The sequence below is a fragment of the Pseudoliparis swirei genome, chromosome 17 (assembly GCF_029220125.1).
Source record: "Pseudoliparis swirei isolate HS2019 ecotype Mariana Trench chromosome 17, NWPU_hadal_v1, whole genome shotgun sequence".
Classification (NCBI taxonomy): domain Eukaryota; kingdom Metazoa; phylum Chordata; class Actinopteri; order Perciformes; family Liparidae; genus Pseudoliparis; species Pseudoliparis swirei.
This window is the reverse complement of record NC_079404.1, coordinates 14,055,142-14,076,188: the sequence shown is the minus strand read 5'-3', so window position 1 is coordinate 14,076,188 and position 21,047 is coordinate 14,055,142. Positions and strand designations below refer to the sequence as shown.

The 21,047-nt window shown below is 41.8% G+C and overlaps 1 protein-coding gene across 2 annotated transcripts; it reads right to left on the bottom strand.

Moving 5' to 3' along the window:
• Positions 1 to 380: 380 nt before the first annotated feature.
• myofl (myoferlin like) lies at positions 381 to 19,371 on the bottom strand. 2 transcript variants are annotated; one of them, XM_056435633.1, is made up of 54 exons: positions 19,206 to 19,371; positions 18,695 to 18,750; positions 18,455 to 18,546; positions 15,837 to 15,945; positions 15,528 to 15,624; positions 15,060 to 15,229; positions 14,606 to 14,734; positions 13,733 to 13,795; positions 13,558 to 13,608; positions 13,447 to 13,477; positions 13,236 to 13,351; positions 13,009 to 13,135; positions 12,814 to 12,917; positions 12,658 to 12,726; positions 12,509 to 12,552; positions 12,343 to 12,425; positions 12,216 to 12,248; positions 11,955 to 12,079; positions 11,736 to 11,849; positions 11,285 to 11,462; positions 10,921 to 11,045; positions 10,716 to 10,825; positions 10,333 to 10,525; positions 10,095 to 10,250; positions 9,856 to 9,987; positions 9,590 to 9,753; positions 9,082 to 9,196; positions 8,241 to 8,343; positions 7,994 to 8,133; positions 7,740 to 7,901; positions 7,402 to 7,489; positions 7,178 to 7,255; positions 6,845 to 7,026; positions 6,596 to 6,754; positions 6,407 to 6,508; positions 6,047 to 6,208; positions 5,769 to 5,934; positions 5,614 to 5,684; positions 5,503 to 5,517; positions 5,320 to 5,418; positions 4,811 to 4,939; positions 4,058 to 4,213; positions 3,865 to 3,956; positions 3,096 to 3,266; positions 2,871 to 3,019; positions 2,509 to 2,648; positions 2,276 to 2,364; positions 2,107 to 2,202; positions 1,833 to 1,974; positions 1,612 to 1,711; positions 1,294 to 1,487; positions 1,104 to 1,213; positions 847 to 994; positions 381 to 706 (listed from the first exon to the last, which is right to left on the bottom strand). In XM_056435633.1, exons 1-54 carry the CDS (start codon positions 19,291 to 19,293, stop codon positions 668 to 670), a joined length of 6,156 nt encoding a protein of 2,051 aa, XP_056291608.1. In that variant the 5' UTR covers positions 19,294 to 19,371; the 3' UTR covers positions 381 to 667. The 2 variants fall into 2 exon arrangements, with proteins under 2 accessions (XP_056291608.1, XP_056291609.1); XM_056435634.1 differs by lacking the exon at positions 12,216 to 12,248.
• Between the last annotated feature and the right edge of the window lie 1,676 nt (positions 19,372 to 21,047).

The window sequence follows — 21,047 nt, the reverse complement described above, 5'->3', positions numbered from 1 at the left end:
GACCAGCTTTCCTGAGCATCCTGATGAAATAAAGCCTTTTCTGGGCCTTTTTCACCGTGGCTGTGGTGTGAAGAGTCCAGCTCAGGTCAGATGTCACCTGCATTCCCAGGAATCTGTACCCGTCAGCCCTCTCCACCTCAGTCCCTTTGATGATGAGAGGCTGTAGAGGGGGAGGGTTCTTCCTGAAGTCCAGTATTTGCATTTTATTGCATTTTATTGTAAAATAACCACCATGTTGATGCACTTTAAAATATCTTAACAACCTATAGTGGACAGAAGGTTTGTACTAAGATTTCATTTTAATAGTTAATACTCCAATATCAGGAGACAGTATTCAAACATTCGCGCTAATTTCAAATGTGTGCAAAAATATAAACAAATTATTTATCAAAGCATTTATTAAAATATATCATTCTTGATTTTTTTTGGTTTACATTTTACATAAGATCCAGTATATGTTGCATCACAATAAATATACTGTAATACTGAGAGTGCAAAAAAACAGAGCAGCCAGGTCTGATTATATGAGATTAGAATGCTGAATATTAATCCATTATGGCATCAACAGAGGAAGTTATTTATAAAGTTATATTTCTGGGCAATGGAAAGGGCTAAGAGGGCTGTAAATTATGCAGCAGGAACGCAGACAACTTCTCTGCAATGCTCCTTAGGAGAACGGCTTCACAATCTTCATTGAGATGTAGTTCTGTGGATATAAAATATATATTAATAATCACTCAGATTAAAAAATACTGTGAAAAAACAATGTGCGATGGTTACAAATGATTTATAACAGTTAAAAAAATATAGAAATTAATAAATTATCAGCAAACTATGTAATCGTACTGGTAGGGAGTAGAACAGGATCCCAAGGAACAAGAGGACCAGCAGAAGAAGAATCGCTGCAAGGAAAATCCATTTGAATCTGCGCCAAACAATGAACTTCATGGTCTTGCAAGGGTTTGTAAACCAGAAGAATGACATGTCAGGGCGGCTGTTGAATGAAGAAAGACAGCAACATTCACATAAGCCACGTCAAGCAACTCAAAGAACTAGATAATCAGATATTCCATGACAGTTTTATGTTTTTAAGGATTTCTTACTTGGGTTGGTCAAGTCTGGGATTCATGTTTGGCTCATCTCTGCCTTTCCCAGCAGGTTTCTCTTCCATCTCCTTGTCCTCCACTATTTCCAGCGTCATCTCTACTTTACCCTGCAGAGTTTTAAAACAGTCTTAAAAAGTAACAAGGAAATAAAACTTAACTAGGGACTGTGCTGTTGACATAAACATACACCAAGCACATGTTTCCCATCCTGTTCGATCATGCATGGCCACCAGCCTCTGACAGACTTTTGGGAGAAAAGGGAGTTGGGCAGAGGTTTTTTGGAGGCGACTGAGCCGGCGATCCCAGGCAACATCTTCAGACTGCACTTTTCTGGGCTCTTAGCAGGAGAGATCAGATTGAGAATGTCCAGTTCAACTGTACCTGTAACAGAGATATAGGTCAAAACTAATTATAATTGGTCTCCTATGCAGTACTTCTCTCTGGCAGAGGCCATCATTTAGTGTATCCATGGTATAACATGGGGCTCAGAACAATGCTGTTTCACCTAAGTAGTCATCCAAGGAGAATTTGTCATTGTCCCAAATCTGGATGATCAATTTAGGAGGAATCCTAAATTCAGTGTTGTCCAGATTCCAAAAGTGTTCCTGTAAAAGACAGACCCTTTGTTCAGATCATTACCTGCTATCATATCAACACGACAACAACATGATATGGTTATAGCAACAGTCACTTGATTCCTTGTTCCTTCTTCACAATCTCACTCACTTTCCTGGAGATAACACACAGCTGCTCTGCAGGCAGGTAGTCAAACCCAAAGATGAACCTCCAGTTGAAATGTGCATCACCATCCAGGGATCTGTAGTGGACATCGGTCTTCTGCTTGTTGTCCTCCATACCTGGCATCCAGCTAGGAAAAACGATAATGTCAAAGTCAGATTGTCTATTTGGGAATTAATCCAGTGGTATTGAAAAATGCATATACAAGTAAAACATAAACACAAAAGAAGGGTTGAGCTAAGAGGCAGGACGAGGAATGTACCCTTTAACGTAGATGTCACTCATCTCTTCTCCAGTGACGCTTCTTTCGTCCAGAGTAACATCAGTTGTGTTCCAAATGACGGCTCGCAAAACGTACCTATTTTAAATATACTGTTATTTTTCATCCTTGAATGAACTCCGATAAAACATAATTGTCAAATGTCTCTTACTTCTTGGCTTTGCGTGGCGTGATATCACATGGGGGCCCCGGTAAACCAAGGCTCTTGGGAAAAATGTCCACCCACATTTGAATTTTTCCCTGTATTTGTGGAAAAGGATGAGTCTGTGAAGCAAAGCTATCATACAACCATTTGAAAATATTAATTTGAAAGAGCATTAGCTTCATACTGTATCTCTACTTCTTTGAGCTCTACAAAAAAAGTGTTACTGTTGTTGTTTTAACCTGAGATAAGTTCGGTTGGTGGGAGCTGCACAGGGTTCTGGTCTCCACATGCTCTGGTACCAAGCCCTGGTTTCTGAGGACATGCAGAGCCAGCCTCTCTCTGGCCGAGCCTAAGTGTGGGTGGATCACAGTGTTTGCCTCTGCAAAGCGCATGGCAAACCACAAAGGTCAAGGATAAAGGGGTAGTACAGTGTTGAAAATGTTAATATCAAAAGATAAGCCAAACTGCAGGATAATAATGAATAATTGTGAAATATTCTACAAGGCAAATGAATAAAAACAAGACATGGTCATTGAGATAGTAGATACAAGTCATAATTTGACAAAAAATATGGTAATCGGGCATCCAAGACTGGCATTACCAAAATCTTGCAGGTTGTGTTGTTTTTCAGAGAACGACAAGGAGCTGCCATCTTCCTCGATGCGTGGAGGAGGAACGCCTCTCACTCTGGCCACGTTCTGGAGGATCTGAGAAGGCTTCTGCTGGTCTCTCCACTGATTGATCCCTGAGCTGCAAACAAATTGTAGCTTCGTTGGCGCTGTATCAACTTTACTGTAGATATTGTACTGTGAGAGTACATACTTACACACAGTAAGTCTGTGGCAGGCCACAGCAGGACCTGAAACGAGACAGGAGTCTATTCTCCAAATCGATGACTGTCTCTCCTACTTTTTCATCTCTGCTCAGTAAGTCATAGTCATATACAGAAATCTTCAGGTCCTTGTCTTGAGGCAGGAAGCAGGACATCTCAAACATCCTGGACAGACATGGAGGACATGTAATGTGCGTGTTACCCTTTTACGCCCGACACTAACTTAAAGGACCTGCAAAATAACCATTTTTTGATCAATAAATCAACTGAGAAAAGTCTTGATGAATTGAAGTAAATGGGGGTTGCGATTATCAACAGTTAAACTATATCAAAACATCCATTTACAAACTCTCACACAGCTTGTGCAGCGTCCAAGTTTCATGTGTCCAGTTGGATGCTTACTCCTTTTCAAACACATGCATCTTTGCTAAAACAGGATGTTTTAAATAATAAGGTTTTAGCAAAGATGCATCTTTTTGGGAAGTAGTGATTATACAACTGGATAAATGAGACTCGGATTATTCTGAAAAAGTTGTGTGAGAGTTTGTAAACGGATGTTTTATAGTTTTGCTGTTGTTGACATCGATTCATGAAGACATTTCTAAATTTTTGGATTCTTCCATCACCACGTCGACATGCAGGAGAAACTACTTTTTCTGAGTAATTAAGACACAGATGGGTACTTTGTGGGTGACGTATTCCTTTAAAAAAGGAGCCATAATCATTTGAACAAATAAGAAATTAACAAAAAGTTCAGTCTCACCTCCCGAACTCTGGGTTAAGGGTGTTTGGTTTGTAGTTATCTCTGTCATCCAGTGTTTTCCTTCCCAGTGCAATCTTCACATATGGGTCACACTGGAATGAGAATGGAAACAGCTTTCATCATCTTGTTCACCTAATAAAATCTAGAGCATTGTTTTGGTTGGGGCACAGTTGTAGCAACATATAGTACTTACCATGCCATTCGTATCCTTCGGCTGCAGGTCAAGACAACGCACCACATATATTCTGACCAGGCACTCCTGAGGTCCGCTCTCAGGAAGCTCTCTGAACTGGCGGGGTGGAGCTGTCACCCCTGGGTCATCAGACAGTGGGTAAATCTTGAATGAGCCCTGAATATTACCATGGAGGACAGAACTATTGGTCATTTAACATCTTATCAGTGATATAATTACATTCACTGAGGAGCATAAGACCGTATTCCTACCTACAATAGATTTTACCATCACAGATGAGGAATTAAATCTGAGGTTTGTCATTCAACCTGAAAAAAACTCAGCCAAAATAAAAACTGATCAGCTGTCCAGAGTCCACCAAACCAAAAAGTATGAGTCTAAATATTAAGTTACTAATGTTGCCACTCAACTTGGCCAATCTTGTTTTAAATGTTGACTGCTTTCAATGATTAAATATGCTTGCAACAATATAAAAGAATGATCCGATGTGAATTCCAGTTCAAGATATAGATGAACTAAGTGATACATTCAGGACAGGATAAAAGACCGTGCAACAAACTATCCCCTTAAAGACATACCAATCTGCAGGCTTTATAAATAATATGATCCATTTACTATGTATATGAAATCCATAGATCGTCCACCAGAGGGCAGACATGGCCAAAAGCGAAAGCAGAGATTTCCCATGTTACAGACGTTCAGGATAATGATGCTTGATGACAGGAGCATTTTCTCAAAATCTTGCTTCTTTACCTTAAACTCTCCCACCACAGAGGGATCATCTTCGTCATGTTCAGTCTTTCCTCGCTGAAGTTTGAAAGTGCTGCAGAAATCTGTGAATCCCTGGAAGTGTGCAACCTCTTCGAGTTCACCGTTAAACACCTGTAAAACCATCACATATTGTTGTACTACCTGCGATAAAAAAATAAGTCAAATTTGCTTTACTATAAGATTTCAACAGAACTATACGTCACATCTTAGTTGTCACAGAAGTCCCACATCTGTCTTTTTTTTTCATTTGAAAAACATAACTACTGAATCTCCCTAATGTTTGACTGCTCGTCAACAACTGTCTCTCTCGGTTTTGGATATATACTCCTGCAAACTCTTATTACAGGACCGAGAACAAGGATGTTCTGGTCTCAACGTGGAATGTCACGTCTATCTTGCTGCTGCTTGTAGAAGCAAGACAATCAAAGAAAAACGATAAGATCGAATCAAAAATGTAGTTTTTTTTGTGATGTGCAACGACATGTTCTTACTTGTAATGTGTCGTATCCCTTTTCCAGGTAAGGACCACATTTTACCTGTTCTTCAACAGAGGCAAAGAACTTACTCCACCAGTCTACGGCTTCCTCCTCCTACACGATGGAAAAGAAAGATGAACTCGGTGTTTTCAGGTCTGTTATTTATCAGTAGACTGTAGATCTCTGAAGAGATCTCACCATTTCGGCTTGAAGCTGCAAAGTAAAAAGCAAATAAAGAATATTTATCAATAAAAGTAAGTAAAGGTAAAAATATGGTCTCCCATCTTTTGTGAGTGCATTATTATTTACCTCAGCTTTTACGATGGGTCTCTCCTCAATGTCTATGACGACATCTCCCTGGGCAGCAGCTATCATTGCCACTGCAAGGTCAATGAAAACAGGAAACAATAAGAACTTGTGTGTGTAGCTGAGTGTTCATGTATCTGCTTTCATTTTGTATATACCTCTCGCAGACATGCAGACTTCACTGTTAATGCGATACGGATCACAGCGGAACCTCTCCAAGCAGTTGATGGTGCACTGACCCACGACTGGTTTCCTACCAAAAGGCCTGTGGTCGATTACCTTCAGCACAATAGGAGGGGTGTACATCTCCTCTTTGGGCAGAAGCTAAGACGAGAAAACAATAGAACAGAACTTGTGAGAAAACATGGATGAGTCTAGGCACGAAACACTTTGTAGGTGTCTGAATATGTATTCTAGAAAGTTCAAGGGTGCATACCACTTTGAGCAGCAGCACAGATCCAGGGAAGTTGGGGTTCTTTTTGAAGTTCTTGACCACAGCGGTTTGAACAATCTCACCACCACACTCCACGATCAAACTGGGGGAGGAAACGGTGGCCAACTGGTAGGTCTTCATATTCCTCAAGCCCCAAGTCAAGACCTTGGGACAAAGAAAGACAAAATAACGCAGTCAGAAAAACCGATTAAAGGACACGGCTAGGATAGAGATGGAAGAGAATTACAGATGAGGAATGCAACCACAACAGAAATCTTAGGGTTGGGCTGGTCTTGTCTGATCAAGTAATGTGTGTGAATGGAATTTACATGGTCAGGAGCAGGATACCATGATGGTGTATACCTCAATCGCAGTGAGCTGCACTACAGGCCTGATTCCCTGCGGAACCATGTAGAGCTTCTCCCCCCGGCGAGGAGGCACCAGGGGCATATCTTCATCATTAACCTGGACGGCAAAGCATAGCATCGCCTCCTAAATACAGTTTCATAGTTAAAGTTACAGTATGTTTACTTTCTCTACCTTCTTACTCACCTTGTTCTTCAGCAAGAGCTCTGCAGCCAGCAGTACCTCCCCAGCAATGCAACCTTTTTTGGTGACCGGGAACCACAGCAGTTTAGGGCTGACAGCCACACTGGGGTTCAGTTTCACTACTGGAGGGCATGTGCAGCGACCCAGGGGTTCATCTCTACCCTTGGAAATGAAGCGAGACTTGAACCAAGCGCATTTCAAAGATAAAGGTCTGGAAGTGACTGTATTTGACGGATTAAATTTACAACGTACTACTTGATCACTGTCGTACAGCTCCAACACCACGTCAGGAGGGTTGCGGGCAATAGTTTGTGGGTCTCCGTGGATTTCAATGTTTTCAAAGATGAGAGTCTGATCCCATGTGGGGTTCAGGGTGGACCTTATGACTTCAGTAGTCTTACTCACATGTAGGAATGACACATGAGCGTAGGGATCTGGGGAGGACCAGGAGTATTTATTTTGATGGAAGTGTGAGACAGAACATGTGAATCTGTGCCGTTTGTTGTCATTTACACTGTGGCCAGATTGTACATCCTGAGTAATGTCCATGTATTCCTCTTGACCGGGCTTGCACTTTGCGTTTACCTGAGAAGCTGTCTTTGTCCATGGCACAGAGATTCCTCGCCTGATACACGTACACTCTCAGATGGTAAAGGTGAGACTCTGAAGGGAGATAACATTTATCAGCATGTTCAACTGTAAGATGTATATACTGACTTCTTTATATAATGTTATCGTGCATCAGGACGTTTAAAGAAACAATCAGCATAAATGACTAGCAATCAGCTTTATCTGACCCAACAACTTACGGCTAAAGTGGCAGGAAACAGTGGGTGTGTTGGCGCCAAATAGTTTGGCTGCATCCGTTTTACTGGCCTTCTCATCAACATCGACCCCCTTTTAACAAAACGCAAAACAAGGGGTTAAAAGGAAGAAAATTGAAGACGATATGAAAGGAAGAATGCTGAACCAAAACAAACTGAGTGATTTGCCAACACCTGACGGGAACAGTCACATGCCGAAGAATGATCAGAGGATATGACTCAGATGGCATACTGATGTTGCCATGACAACTGCCTCATTTAAGGAAATGTAAGAATACAACTCATATTTAGTCGAGTTTCTGAGGGGACTTAGGTAGACTCACTAATGCCCCTTCCAGCCTGAAGATGGCGGAGGAACCGATGCAGTCTGACGGGACCATCTTTCTTCTCCAGCGGCGGCGACGGAACGTGTCAGAGGAACGTTCCTTCCTGTGAAACTTCCAGCCAATCAGGGAAGAGTATTCCCAGCCTTCCCCTGGTTCTCGCTTTTATGAAAGAGACAAGGACAGGACAAATAAGGAGAAATTGCACTCATAACATCTTTCAAATCTTATACTCTTTATCTCCTCTTCCTCACCTCGGCAACAGTCATTTGATCAGATATCTTTGTTCGTGGTCTAATGAGTCTCTTCCTGCGGTGGACATGATACATTTTCTCTGTTGCAACCCATGATTTGGGCTTATCATTGGGAGGAATGGTGACTCCGTATTCCCAACCTAGTGCCATAAGACACACAAATCAATTATACTTGAGTATTTCAAATATGAAAACAAAATGAAGTGAAGATTTTGATCGTAAAGTTCAGTTTTAGTGTTCATGTTACCTTTCTCATCCACAGCTCTGTCTCTGTCAAAGCTCCAGTCATCTTCCCATCTCCATCCAGGTGGACACTCAAATTCTTCTGGGCTTTGAACCGTTTCTCCATTCTAGGACACAGACCCTAATTTAGGCACTATCAATGCTTATTACCGATACATCTGCATTAACTGGTTTATTTTTGCTTGTTTTTTTGGTAGCATACAGTGTGTTTATCAGAGAGGATTCCGGAATAAAGGTGAATCCAATAGTAAAGTTGTCATTGTTTCTATTTGTGACAGGTTCGTGGCCGTCACCGGTAGGTTTGCCCCCTAAGCCCCAAGGAATGCGCAACCAGAGGGAACGTTGGTAACGTGTTTTTATTTGAGCGCTCTGACCGCCGACTGTGTCTCTGCTCATGGCCCCCCTCTTCCTCCTGTCCAGCTCCTTTATGGGGACAGAGCCTCGCAGATACACAACCCCAGATTGTCATCAGCTGGTCTGATGACAATCAGACCAGCTGATGACAATCAGACACCGTTCCCTGAACCACACCCCCGCTCCACCCACTCTGCAGCCGAGCTTAAACACCCCCCCGCTGCCACACTATTCTTACTGTTTTTACCATTACCTTTAAAGCGCTATACAAATAAAATGCATTATTAATATTATTACTTTTCTAAAGGTTTGCAAAGGTTATGTTTATTTCAATAAAATCAACAACGATGCAACCTACATTTTCTTAGTGCATTATGTTGCAGGAAAAACTGTTAACATTGGAAACTGAAATGAATAGAGCAGTTATCCTGTTATCTTCTCCCACATACAGTATGTGTATAGTGTATCTGTGTGAGAGCAGTAGGTCGTACCACGTCTGTGTAGGGCTCAGTCGCGGCCTTCCACTCCCCACCAGGGAAACGTGTTTCATTCCGAAAAACTTCATCTGTGAACTCCGTGTGGCCCGCGTCTGCTTCTGTCAACAGGCTGTAGAAAACACCACCGGTTGTTGAGAAGCTGTGTGACTCAGACAGCAGCTATGTAGGACCATGATAAACCAAGCAGGACCACTCAGGAAGACCAGCTTCAGAGAACTCAAAGTGTTTACATGAGCCTTGGTGGGAGGGAGACCTACTTTAACCAAAACCCTGAGTGATGCCAAAATTCCTTTTCATTTCCTGTGATTGTCTTCACCCTGTGGCTGGTACGAGCACTGATTTATGAGGTTTTACCAATTAATAGAGGACATGGCTGAAATAAGACCAGGATTTTGGAGCGTGTCCAACAGGATGTTTGTACTTTAGACTATACGTCATGAATCAAGAACGACTGTGCGAGTGTGTGTGTTTGTGTCTGAGAAAGTTAATTTCTTAAATTTACCATCGCTCTGGGTCAACCAACCAGTCGTCCTCCCAATCCCATCCACGGGGTGGCAGAAAGCGCTCTCGTTTGAGTTTCACTTTTCCAGTCACATCGGAGAACTTATGACGACCAACCAGACCGGTAGTTCCCCACTTCGCCAACACATGGGCCTGGTTCTCATACTGCGGAATTAAAGTCAGAGATAGCACAACTGAAATAAGATAAATTATGTAGTGTAGGTTTTAAAAAAGAAAAAAAACTATGGCTTTGTGGAGCTACTGCACCATTTCAGCATACACGCTGAAGTTTCCCTCCGAGAAGCTGTTGAACTTCTTCTCATCGGCAGAGAGACCGAGCCACATGTTGAGCCGCAGCTGAACAGGAACCTTCACACCTTTGTTTTTGTCCATGGGATACTGACAAAGGAAAAGTATTAGTGTGCAAACTCTTTCTGAAAATGTAACAGTGAAATACATAATAAAAAATATGTGAATGTGTCACTGTATGTTGGCTAGTTTTGTACCTGCATGAAAATGGTCTGGGTCCGTCCACAGTGTTTGCCACAAGCCTGTTCGCTAAAGTTTGAAAACAGGATCTGGTTTGCTGGCACTCGGGCAAAAGCCACTCGTTTCTCTCCTCTTAACATCCAGATGATCACATCTGGCATGCTGTTTTGAGGCTGATGGAGACACGCTACATTTCAGTTACATAATTAAGTTTAACTGAAGCTGCATAATATTATATTTTTTGCATTTCCGCACCTCTTCTGCCAGCTGCTTGATTCTGTCCAACCAATCCTCAATGTCACCAACAGTAGCCTTGACATCTGTGGCCTCCTCTCTCACGCGATTGGCCATCTCTCTGATAGCGTCCACGGCGACATCACGCAGGTTTTTCAACTGGAGATCCAATGCAGTCACATTGGGTTGGCCCTCTAGCACTGGGAGCTGAAAACTGTTAAAGATTTGTGAGTAAGAGTAATGGAACAACTAAATAAAATAACTCAACCCTAATAACCACCTGCAATTGTATTTGACCTAAAAGCACGAACCGCAAACTACAATTTTCCTAATGATAAGTTACATTATAGCATTACTTCATACAACATGTCCAGTGGTGGACTCTATGTCTGGTCAGGTCCTACCTGTTCAGGTCCTCAATCATGTGGTTGATGAGTTTGAGCCAAATCTCTGCCAGACGTGTCTCAGACACCTTGGCTAACATGGCGGTTTTTAAAGAGGTGAGGTGGGACTCCTAGAATAAATCACAAAGACAGATCAAAGGAGACGACCTGTGGAGTAGTTCCTGTGTAGAGACGTACAATATGTGCTTCTATAACTTATTCTCACCAGTCTCTCAGCGATGAAGAGGAGAACGTTGACAGAGTCCAGACGGTGGCTAATGTCTTCCCAGTATGAAGTGAGAATCACTACGGGCTTCGTGTCGGCCCAGGGCAGGTAATAGTAGTGATTACCTGTGGGATAGAAAATAAATATACCCAGTCATTTTAAACACATGTTGTGGAGTAGACAGCTCATTAACATTTGAGGTCCGTGTGGTTCTTCTCTTTCGCTTCATGACCCTTTTAACACAGATGTACAGCATGGTAAATAGTTTAACATGAACTGTCCACTGTTACAGCCAAGTTCGGATGAATAACAGAATAAATCTGAGAAAAATATTTTTATTCTTGCAGACATAAGCTTTTCATACCATCAAACACAGCAACGCTGTATTGGGTGGTGGACGACAGGGGCTTGCAGGTGGAGTCCAGCTTGTTACCATAGTTACCAATGCTAACCTCAAACTGGATTGGCTCGCCCGGCTCCTGGAGCATGCACGCACTGTGGAACACAGCGCACAGAGAGAACTTCCTCCTCCGCTGGTATTTCTGCACTCAATTAAAAACAACGTGGAAGTGTTAGAGGTTCAGGCGGGATACTTTGTGTCTGTTCTCATCTAGAAACCTATTCTGCTCGACACTGAGCTACCGATATGTTCTGTGGGGAAACTCTGACCGACATTGCACAAAACTTGAAAAGGAAAAAAGGAACGTATGGCAACTTACAGATTCAAAACCGTGGGCTGTTTATCATAAGGATTGTCATATGTATCAAATAATTATGGAGACAGCAGTAGTATGTATACCAACGTGTTTGTATACCTGTGCCACTAGGATGTCATCACTGGAGATGTCATCCACATTCTTATCAGCCTTCCCATCCAGCTGAGTGGACAGCTCAACAAGGACCCTCCCCCTGTAGGCGACCCCTTCACCCTGAAACGTATCAAAATGCAATGAGCCAATTGTCATGCAGGAGAAATGTCCCATTTATCTAAACCCACAGTAGTGAACTGACTGTACGCAGTAAAGTAGGACTACCTTTCCAAAGTTGAGTTCCTCAAATGGGTCGGACAGGCCGGTAAATTCTCTCAGGCTACCGTACAGGTTGACATAGCAAGGCCCAAAAGCTGGGAGAAAACCAACCTCTGATGCTGCCTTGCTCACTGTAACAAACAGACACTGTGATTAAAACCCAACCTGGTCAGTTTCAAGGCTTTGAAGCAATAAGGTGCATGAGGAGAAGGGGGTTACACTCTCAATGCAACATGTTAAAACATGCAGATGACCATGCTTACGTACAGTCAGACACTGTGTGGCTATCAGCTCGTGCGTCTGTTTCCAGTCGGGGGGACAACAACATATATATTCATTCTCATATTGCATTATCAAAACATTAGCATTATCAAAATACAGACGACATTATTACCTTCAATCTCTCCACCAGAGGAAGACATTTTGCTTAGGTTTAGAAACGTTGATCCGATGGCGTCATCCTTAGTTAGACGATCCCTGCCAAGAATAGACAAGCACTTAAAATATTGTTTTGTAGGGTTATGATTCTCACTTGTGCATGTATGAGATTTAGTTCTTACCAGTCATATATAGTCAACTTTACGCGTTCACACATGGATGGGAACTAAAGAGGCAGATAGAGGCATGGGTTGATTTGTGCTAAAGGTTTAAATGTTTTGGAAATTGAAATCAAGCCCATTAGATGCATCCTAATATGCATCTTTCTGACCTTGACTTGGAGATTGATGAGCTGATTCCACTCCGGATTAGCATTTTTCTCAAGGACTTTGGTGCACAGCTAAAACAAAGAAAATGCCATTGCATACACAGAAACAGTCAGAACATTTAGACATCTTTTGTTTGTTTTAAACAAAACATGAAATACCTTCTTGCCAGCAAAGCTGATTTCCACGTATGGATCCACCAAGTTTTTTCTGTCTCCATCCCCTCCAAAGACCTGTTTTATCGTCTGAATAAAGGCATCATCCACTGCAATGAAAAATAGGTTCTTAATAGAAGTTTTTCAAGATGATTTGACTGCATTAAATGCGATGGTTGCAGGAATTTATTGGCCACTTACTCTGAGGCATATCCTCGGCCCGGTAGACTTTGAGGCTGAGTGTGGCCCATCGCATTGTGACACCAGCTGGCACCAAAAGATTGCTTTCTATGTCGTCTTTCTCCTCACTTATATCTTTCCCCTCAGTCTGGACACAGGCAAGGAGAGGAGAGCTTGTCATTGTCTTTTTAAAACAGATCTGTACACTGTGTGTCATAAAAATAAACTTGACAAGATGGTACACACACCGGTGGGTCATCTCCAGTGCCCACAACAGTTATGCTGACTTTCAGGTAACCTCTAGCCCCTGAGATAGAGTCATCAGGATCACTCAGGAGGAGCCATTTCCTCATTATGGCATGACCTGGACAAAGAATAATATTCAACATGTTCAAACACCTACTATATATATATATCTTCATTTTTCACATATGATGCATTTTATATAGAAATACTGACCTGATTCATCATAGATGTAGCCAACATCCAGCTGGGTAAGCAAGAATGAAAACATTTTAATCATTGAAAAACTTTAAATTTATCAAACATCTGGCACTTCAATTGGCGTACCTTGAAGTCTCCTATTAGACTGTCAGCTCTGAGGGAGAAGGAGTCATAAACCTGTCAAGGAAAACACAACTTTACAGCTTGAGTAGATGTAGAAATGTTCTGATTATAAAACGAATGGATGTTATTTATTATGTTTGCAAAATAAAATTGCATTAAAAAGGAGTTATCTACCCACCCGAAGACTAATGCTCTCGTCAAACAGCTCTGAAGGGAGCATGTTTATGTTGTAGAAAAACATCTGAAGGACAGAAACAAGTCACAAATAAATGAGTATTTCCCTGGTCACTGTATGCCCAATGCATGTTGATGTCATAAACACATTGTGTAACACTTTAGCTCCACACCTTCCTTTTATTAGTTGTTTTGATCCTGTCTGCCTGTCTCACGAACTATCATGTCATTCCAGATCCTGCTTCCGATCTCGTTAGTCTAACTCCCTTCACCTGTTCTCTCACCTGCCTCTGATCACTCCCTAGTCAATCCCTCATTCCCTTCACCTGGTCCTCATGCTCGTCTCAGCTGTTGCCCATTCCCTCGTTAGTCTCTGTCTACTTAGGTCCCCTCACTTGCCCGCTGCCAGATTGTCTTGTGTTTTCCAGCCCAAGACCTCGTACGTTGGATATTGTGTTGATATATTTCTTAGTCTTCTGTTCCTGATTATTCTCAGAGTAAAGATCATTATTTGCAGTTCTGTCTCCTGAGTCGTGCTATTGGGTCAACCCTAATACTCCCGTGACACATTGTCATCAGGGATTGTGACAAAAATTATAGGTCTTACAATTTGTTACGGTGAGATGCTTATGCTTTGGCAGAAACTGAGACAGGAAAATGCATGTGAGAGGAGTTGGATAAAGCGGACACTGGCTTTAAGCTCAACTGTCATATCACCGCTGCCGACACAGAGAAATACCCCAGAGGGTTGTTAAAGCTTGCGGAGATTCAGTGGCAAAGAGAAAAGACAAGTGAATGTTGACAAGTAAGATAAAAGGAAAAAGTTGGCAGTCAATTACTTTCTACAGGCTGTGGGATCTTTTTGCAGACTAATTACCTCGTTGAAGAATGGGTTATTTCCTCTTCTGAGTCTGGTCCTGTGCGTCTGTCCGCATACATTCACCTTAACCACTGGCTTGATGTTGTTGCCAGGCAACTGTCGACCCTCGATAACCCGAATACGAATCTAAATATGGCAAGACAGTGAGGCAATTTATCTTGGTCCGTTATGGAAAGTACCATTGACTCATTTGGTTAGACACATATCGACAAAGACCTTTTACAGGAACAAAACAATCTTCCCAAAGAAAAGTGCTTCCCTGAGCCAATAGAAGGTTCCCATGTTTGCAATACTTTTAATCAGTTATGTTATATTGCACTTTCTTTTGGCTTCGTTGTACATTTGCACTCGTCAAGCTTGCTTTCATTTATGTGATCCATTATTAAGGATTTCACCTTAGACTGGCATTTGTGATGATCCAGGAACACATTAATCAAAACTCAAACAATACCTGGAAGTCCTGAGGCTTATTGGCCAAGGCTCTATGCCTCTTACGGCTGAGGCAGACTGGCTTGTGGCTGGCTTTCCCTGACTGGTTTGGGGAAGTAGGAGCTCCTGGGCTTCCAGTCTGACCTCCTTCCTCCACATCCGTCTCCCTCTCATCGCCCTCATCACTGTCTCCTGTGGATCAATTCCACAATAATCACATTATCTAAATCGATATTCCCAAAACACTTTCACTGTAGAAAAAGGGTTTTGGTTAGTAGTTAAAACTACTATTTTGTTCTTATTATATACACTTTTAATGTGTGTTTATTGATTGATTGATGTTTGCCATTGTGTTTTGGATTGCTAATCATTGTGACTAATTATAATGAATTATTGCAAAGGAGTGTGATGTTTTGTTATGTTGGGAGGGAATAAGTAAAATCATAAACCACCATCTCTTTTAATGTGTTAGCCTTAACTGTTTACTTACCTGCATCCACATGAGACGTGTCTCCATCAGGTTGCTCATTTAGGTTTATAGTAGAGTCGGCTGGTGGATCATACCCAATGAGCAAATTGATGGTTGCCTGAAAAAAGAAAATGCTTTCTCAATTATCATTATCAGCTCTACTGTATATGTCTAACACCAAATATATATCACATAGGGTTAACTAAATAGTCAACTATTTCCTGCAGATCTATTCAGATAACAGACACCATCCACTGCCAGAGCTAAAGCTGATTTAGCTGATATTATGGACTATAAAAAGTATCACATATTATGGATAAATTTATTCACCCCAATAGCCTGTTGTTTCTCATTGATCAAGGGCACATTCTTTGATGGGAGGGATCTCATGTGACCACTGGCCAAGTCTCTCAGAGGGATTTTTGCTGAGCCAATGAACCTGAAAAGCAATCACATTTATTTTTCCTTTCAACGGCCAATCATACCTGTCATTAAATGCATTCGTCCAGCTGGAGAGAAACCATCGTCTTTGTTTGAAAAAGGACGAATAGCTGAAATATACAATTAGAGGACGTATTGGTTCCACAGTTTGTGATACACTACTGCAATTACTGTCACTGTTCTGGGTTGTGTTTGGTTTCCTGTTTTATTTTGAAGTTTCTCGTCACCCGTGTCTGATTCCCTTCACTTCCTGTCCCTGTGATTGTCTCCCCTGTCCTTGATTGAATCCTCCTGTGTTTAATTACCTGCACCTTCCCAGAACGGACACACGTTCGTCTGTGTATATCCCTGCGTATATCCTTGTGTATATCCCTGCATATGTCCTTGTGTATATCCTTGTGTTAATGGATGCTTTGTTCTTCTTGGTCACCCTTTTTTTGGAGAATAAGAATACTTTACACCCAGTGAGTTGGCATTTGGGTCCAGTCCTTTGTGCTTACCCTGACAATTACCACATGAGGGAATTCAAAGCAATGTTTGGGACTGTAATTTCTCGTTGCCCTGGATATTTGGCGGTTTCTACTTCCCAATTTCACTTCGTCACATATTATGACAACACCTTTTTTTCTACCCCACAGAAGTCATGAAGAAACAGTGATTATTAACCACAATGGATTGCAACATATTTGGCATTTAAGTTCACGCCAAACTAAATAATAACATAAAAAACATAAATTTTGCTCGTCTAACAAGGGGCAGCTGGTTACACCCTGGCAAGGCTCCAAGATGATAAAAAAGTGCAGAAGAAAAGGCAGAAAGAACAATAACATCTACCACAGGCTTGTGCCCTGTGTAAGTGGTCAAATATAAAGAAAAGGAGAGGAGTGTTAGGTAAGCAACGGAGAGCTTAGCAGGCTATGTTTTCTCAACAGTTGTTATTATTCATCACGACACAGAGCTTAACCCTTGTGTTGCCTTAGGGTCATTTTGACCCGAATCAATATTACACCCTCCCCCCGCCTTAGGATTAATTTGACCCCATTCAATGTTTAATGTCGGTGTTCTTTCGGTAGTCAACAAACAAACATAAAGTGCCTCACACTTAAACTTGGAAAACAATATTAATTCTAATAATTTTCTGGAGGTTTTAATTGCTGGCGTCAAATTGAACCCAAAGGGTAAAATATGTTAGTAAATATAAAGGTAACAGGAGGGTGAAACATTGAATCGGGTCAAAATGACCCATAGGCGGGGGGAGGGTGTAATATTGATTCGGGTCAAAATGACCCTAAGGCAACACAAGGGTTAAACAACTTGGCTTGTCCTTGGAAAGCAGAGTGAACTGTGGAGGATAAAACAGAGAGGCATTTTACTGTCTCCCCAGGAGATAATGTATTGTCTCAACCACTGCAGAGGCAACATGCAAGGCCTGGTTTATACAAATGTACATTTGCATACATTACTCGCTTCGGAAACAAACACAAACAGTATTTAGATTATCTTCACTGAAGACATGGGGGAGAGTTGCTCCCTAAGTTTTGCCCAACAAATGTCCCTCCCATAATCCACTTTACTCTCTGTCTAAAGTTGATTTGGTTTTGGATTCCAGGCTGTGTTACAACTAGTCATCATAAATGTGCCAATGACAAGCCAACGCAAGCTCTTGTATTCGCCCCCCTCATGCGTTGCAGGCAGTGATCATGGAAAGATATTCCTGTGTGTTCGTGACTAGCAGTCACCCGCCCATCCTCCCCCATCCCTTGTTCCTGCCCCAGAATCATTTATATTGTACACCATTTGTCACTAGAGTGACTCAGTGGAAGTTTTATTACTTGTTACTATTATTACTATTACTTCTGCCTTCTTAACTGCACTGCAGAAAGACACAAATAATCAAAATCACAATTACAAAATGCCTTACAAACAGATAAACAATAAGAAAGTAAACAGAGTTGTGAAAATCATAAAATGCAGTCTGTCTACCGTAGGGAGGTAAGGGGTTAAAAAGAGATTTTTTTTTCCTTTTAAGGTAACATGGCTTGTAAAAGCGGGAGTGCTATTGTGAAGTAGACATAACAACTTCTGCTACGAGTCGTAACATGGTCGCAGTGAGTTTTGTGTCTATACAGCTCAGTTAAGTGAAAACATGCTGCTCTGCTCCTTTAGAAAAGATCTCCTCTCAGCCACACTGTTAAAAAGGATCGTTGTTGTATCAGTTGTAGAACAACTGTTAAGAATTAAGCCTTTTCACTGATTGCAATCACACGTCTACCTTCTGAAACGGTCAACCTTTGAGGTGGAGTGAGCGTTTCCCTTTCAGTTACATGCACTGCAAAGCGGAACATAGGGGTTTGCTTTTTGGGGATGGGGGTTCTACAAAGACCGCCTCCACTTAGTCCTGGGGAAGTTGTTGACACTCACAGGCACTCCTCCACAAATGTAGCATTGTGTTTAACAATATGAAACATGAAAATATCACAATGTTGATGTAGTGTGATGTGTCATACTTGTCTTTTCCAATTGTCTCATAGTCTTTGACAACCACGTTGATGAATGAAGATGCATCCAAGGAAGAGCCTTTCAGATCAAATTCAAGCACCTGTAATTACAGGGAGGATACGTTTACAATCGATCATTTAAAACAACGAGTAGTTTTAACTGAGGTAATGACAGCAGCTCTCAGGTCGGTCAGTTCAAAGTCAATATTGTAAATGTCACTCATTACAGTCAACTCATTCTGCACTTACTTCGTTCCATACAGGATTCAATTCATTGTCAATTGCTTTGGTTTTCTTCTTTTCACCTGGAAACACAACAAAGAGCACCATTTATTTGCAAAAACTCATAATCTGGTTATACAGTTTCATGGTCTGGAGAGAACGGTACTTCCTCTCAAAAAATAATGACTGAATCAACGTTGTACAATATGCTGGAGACAAAAGAACACTTAGTACACAAAGACATCTCATTTTGTAAATATAAAGTTCAAGCTGTGAGGCGAAAACAAGTTGCTTTCATCTGTGGACAGAAGGCTTTTCTGACCTTATAAGGATGTACATATTGTTTGATTATTAGTCACTGCCAAATTATTCAAACTAAACTACTGTAAACTGCAAATACATTTTACTGCAGAAGTGATGTCCACAACCTTGACTACGACAGAAAAGATGATAGCTTGATAAAGAGTGTGCATGAGAAAAGAGTTAAATAAAGTAAACAGCAGTTTCCCCAGAAAAAAATTAAAAGCAATAGTCTCACCTCTGAAGATAATCGCAGCGATCGGATCTGGTTTTCCAATTTTCTTTTTGGAAATCCCACTAGCTGACTCCACAATTACGCGAAGCATTTTAATAAAGTCCCAATTTATTTAGTGAAACGAATCATATTCCCGAGAGAGAGAGAGAGAGAGAGAGAGAGAGAGAGAGAGAGAGATAGAGAGAGAGAGAGAGGAGAGCCGGAACAGAGGGAACTGAGAAACACACAGATGTGCAGAGGGGAGAGGACTTCCAGAAACCAGAGGGCTGGATACCAGAGGGCTGGAAACCAGGGAGCTGGAAACCAGGGAGCTGGAAACCAGATACCAGAGCAGTAGGGGCGAGATCCCTCTAGCGACACTGGCACTCAGTGGCACATTTGCCGGCGCCAGTGATTGCACTCGCCCTCTCTCTACCAGAGGGCAGCCTCACTCATGAGTCAGAGGCACGAACCACACCAGCGGTCACCAGGGCAGGCGAGAAAGAGACACTAAGGAAACGAGCTCGTGATCTCTCAAAAGGTGCCATGTGTATAACTAAATATTGCAGTTGTGCAAAACTGTGAGTTAAATCGTGTGCCATCCAGGCAAACCTGCGGAGATGGTCCTCTCGCCTGTGTGCTGCAGCGCCCCTCAGAGGCGTAATGCGGCCATCCTATGGGGTCAGAAATAACCATGTAAACATGGCTACATGACCTTTAAATATGCACGCGCGTGCACTAGATTAAGTAAACCTTCACTCCATACTTTGATAACACATGAACACAACTTAAAGTCACAAAACACGCTGCGCGCTCCATAAATTCTATATTATAGTAAGTTATTTCCAAATGTCTGGACAGGGCCTGAGTTTAGGCGGCAAGATTGAAAACGGCTCCGTCAGCGAGACAGCTGACTTCCCTTTCTACCAGATTATTACCTAGTACCAGGTTACTCATGCCAGGTTAGTACTACCAGATTACTAATACCAGACTAACACCAGGTTACTAATGCCAGGTTAGTACCAGGTTACTCATGCCAGGTTAGTACTACCAGATTACTAATACCAGACTAACACCAGGTTACTAATGCCTGGTTAGTAGCCTACCAGGTTATTAATGCCGGGTTAGTACCAGGTTATTAATGCCGGGTTAGTACCAGGTTATTAATGCCGGGTTAGTACCGTGGGCCTGGTGAAGTACGCATACAACGTTAAAGACTAAGCTCGCATTAGCTGAGTTAGCGAGCTACCTACATTAGCGTTCACGTTATGCTAGCTAGATGTTACTGGATAACAAAACCAGAGCTAGCCTCACCTTAGTAAGACCCGCATCCAGGTTGAATGTTTGTGTTCGCGTTAAATGAACAACGGTAACGTTAAGTTACGACCACGGGTCACTAAACTAAAGGTTCATTTGGTCCGGTTAGTAGAGCTAATGCTAACTGAAGAATATCACTCCATCTTTATCTCCGGTGGCAGTGTTTTTACTGGGCCTAGGTCTCTTTAAATATGAGCGTGACCATTTAACTCTACCCAACTTTTTCCCAATGGCATGAAGTGTTATGTTGACGTTATTGGGAGTTATTGATTTGGACTTGGCATAGATTGTAGGTCACGTGTGTTAGTAAGGTGGTGGGTGGTAACTAGACCCAGGATTGTTGACTATGCACAATAGAACGCTTCAATCGAAAGGAAATCAACTTAAACCCATTGAGATTGTGTATTTTTGAAACTGTATATTTTGACAACATCTGAAAAAGTATTATTTTTGGGCCAGTCTTTAGTGATTTGTGTTAGCAGGTGATTGAGATGGCGTCCACCAGATATAAGGGTTTAGTCGGGAAACAGCTCAACTCAGTTCTGAAGA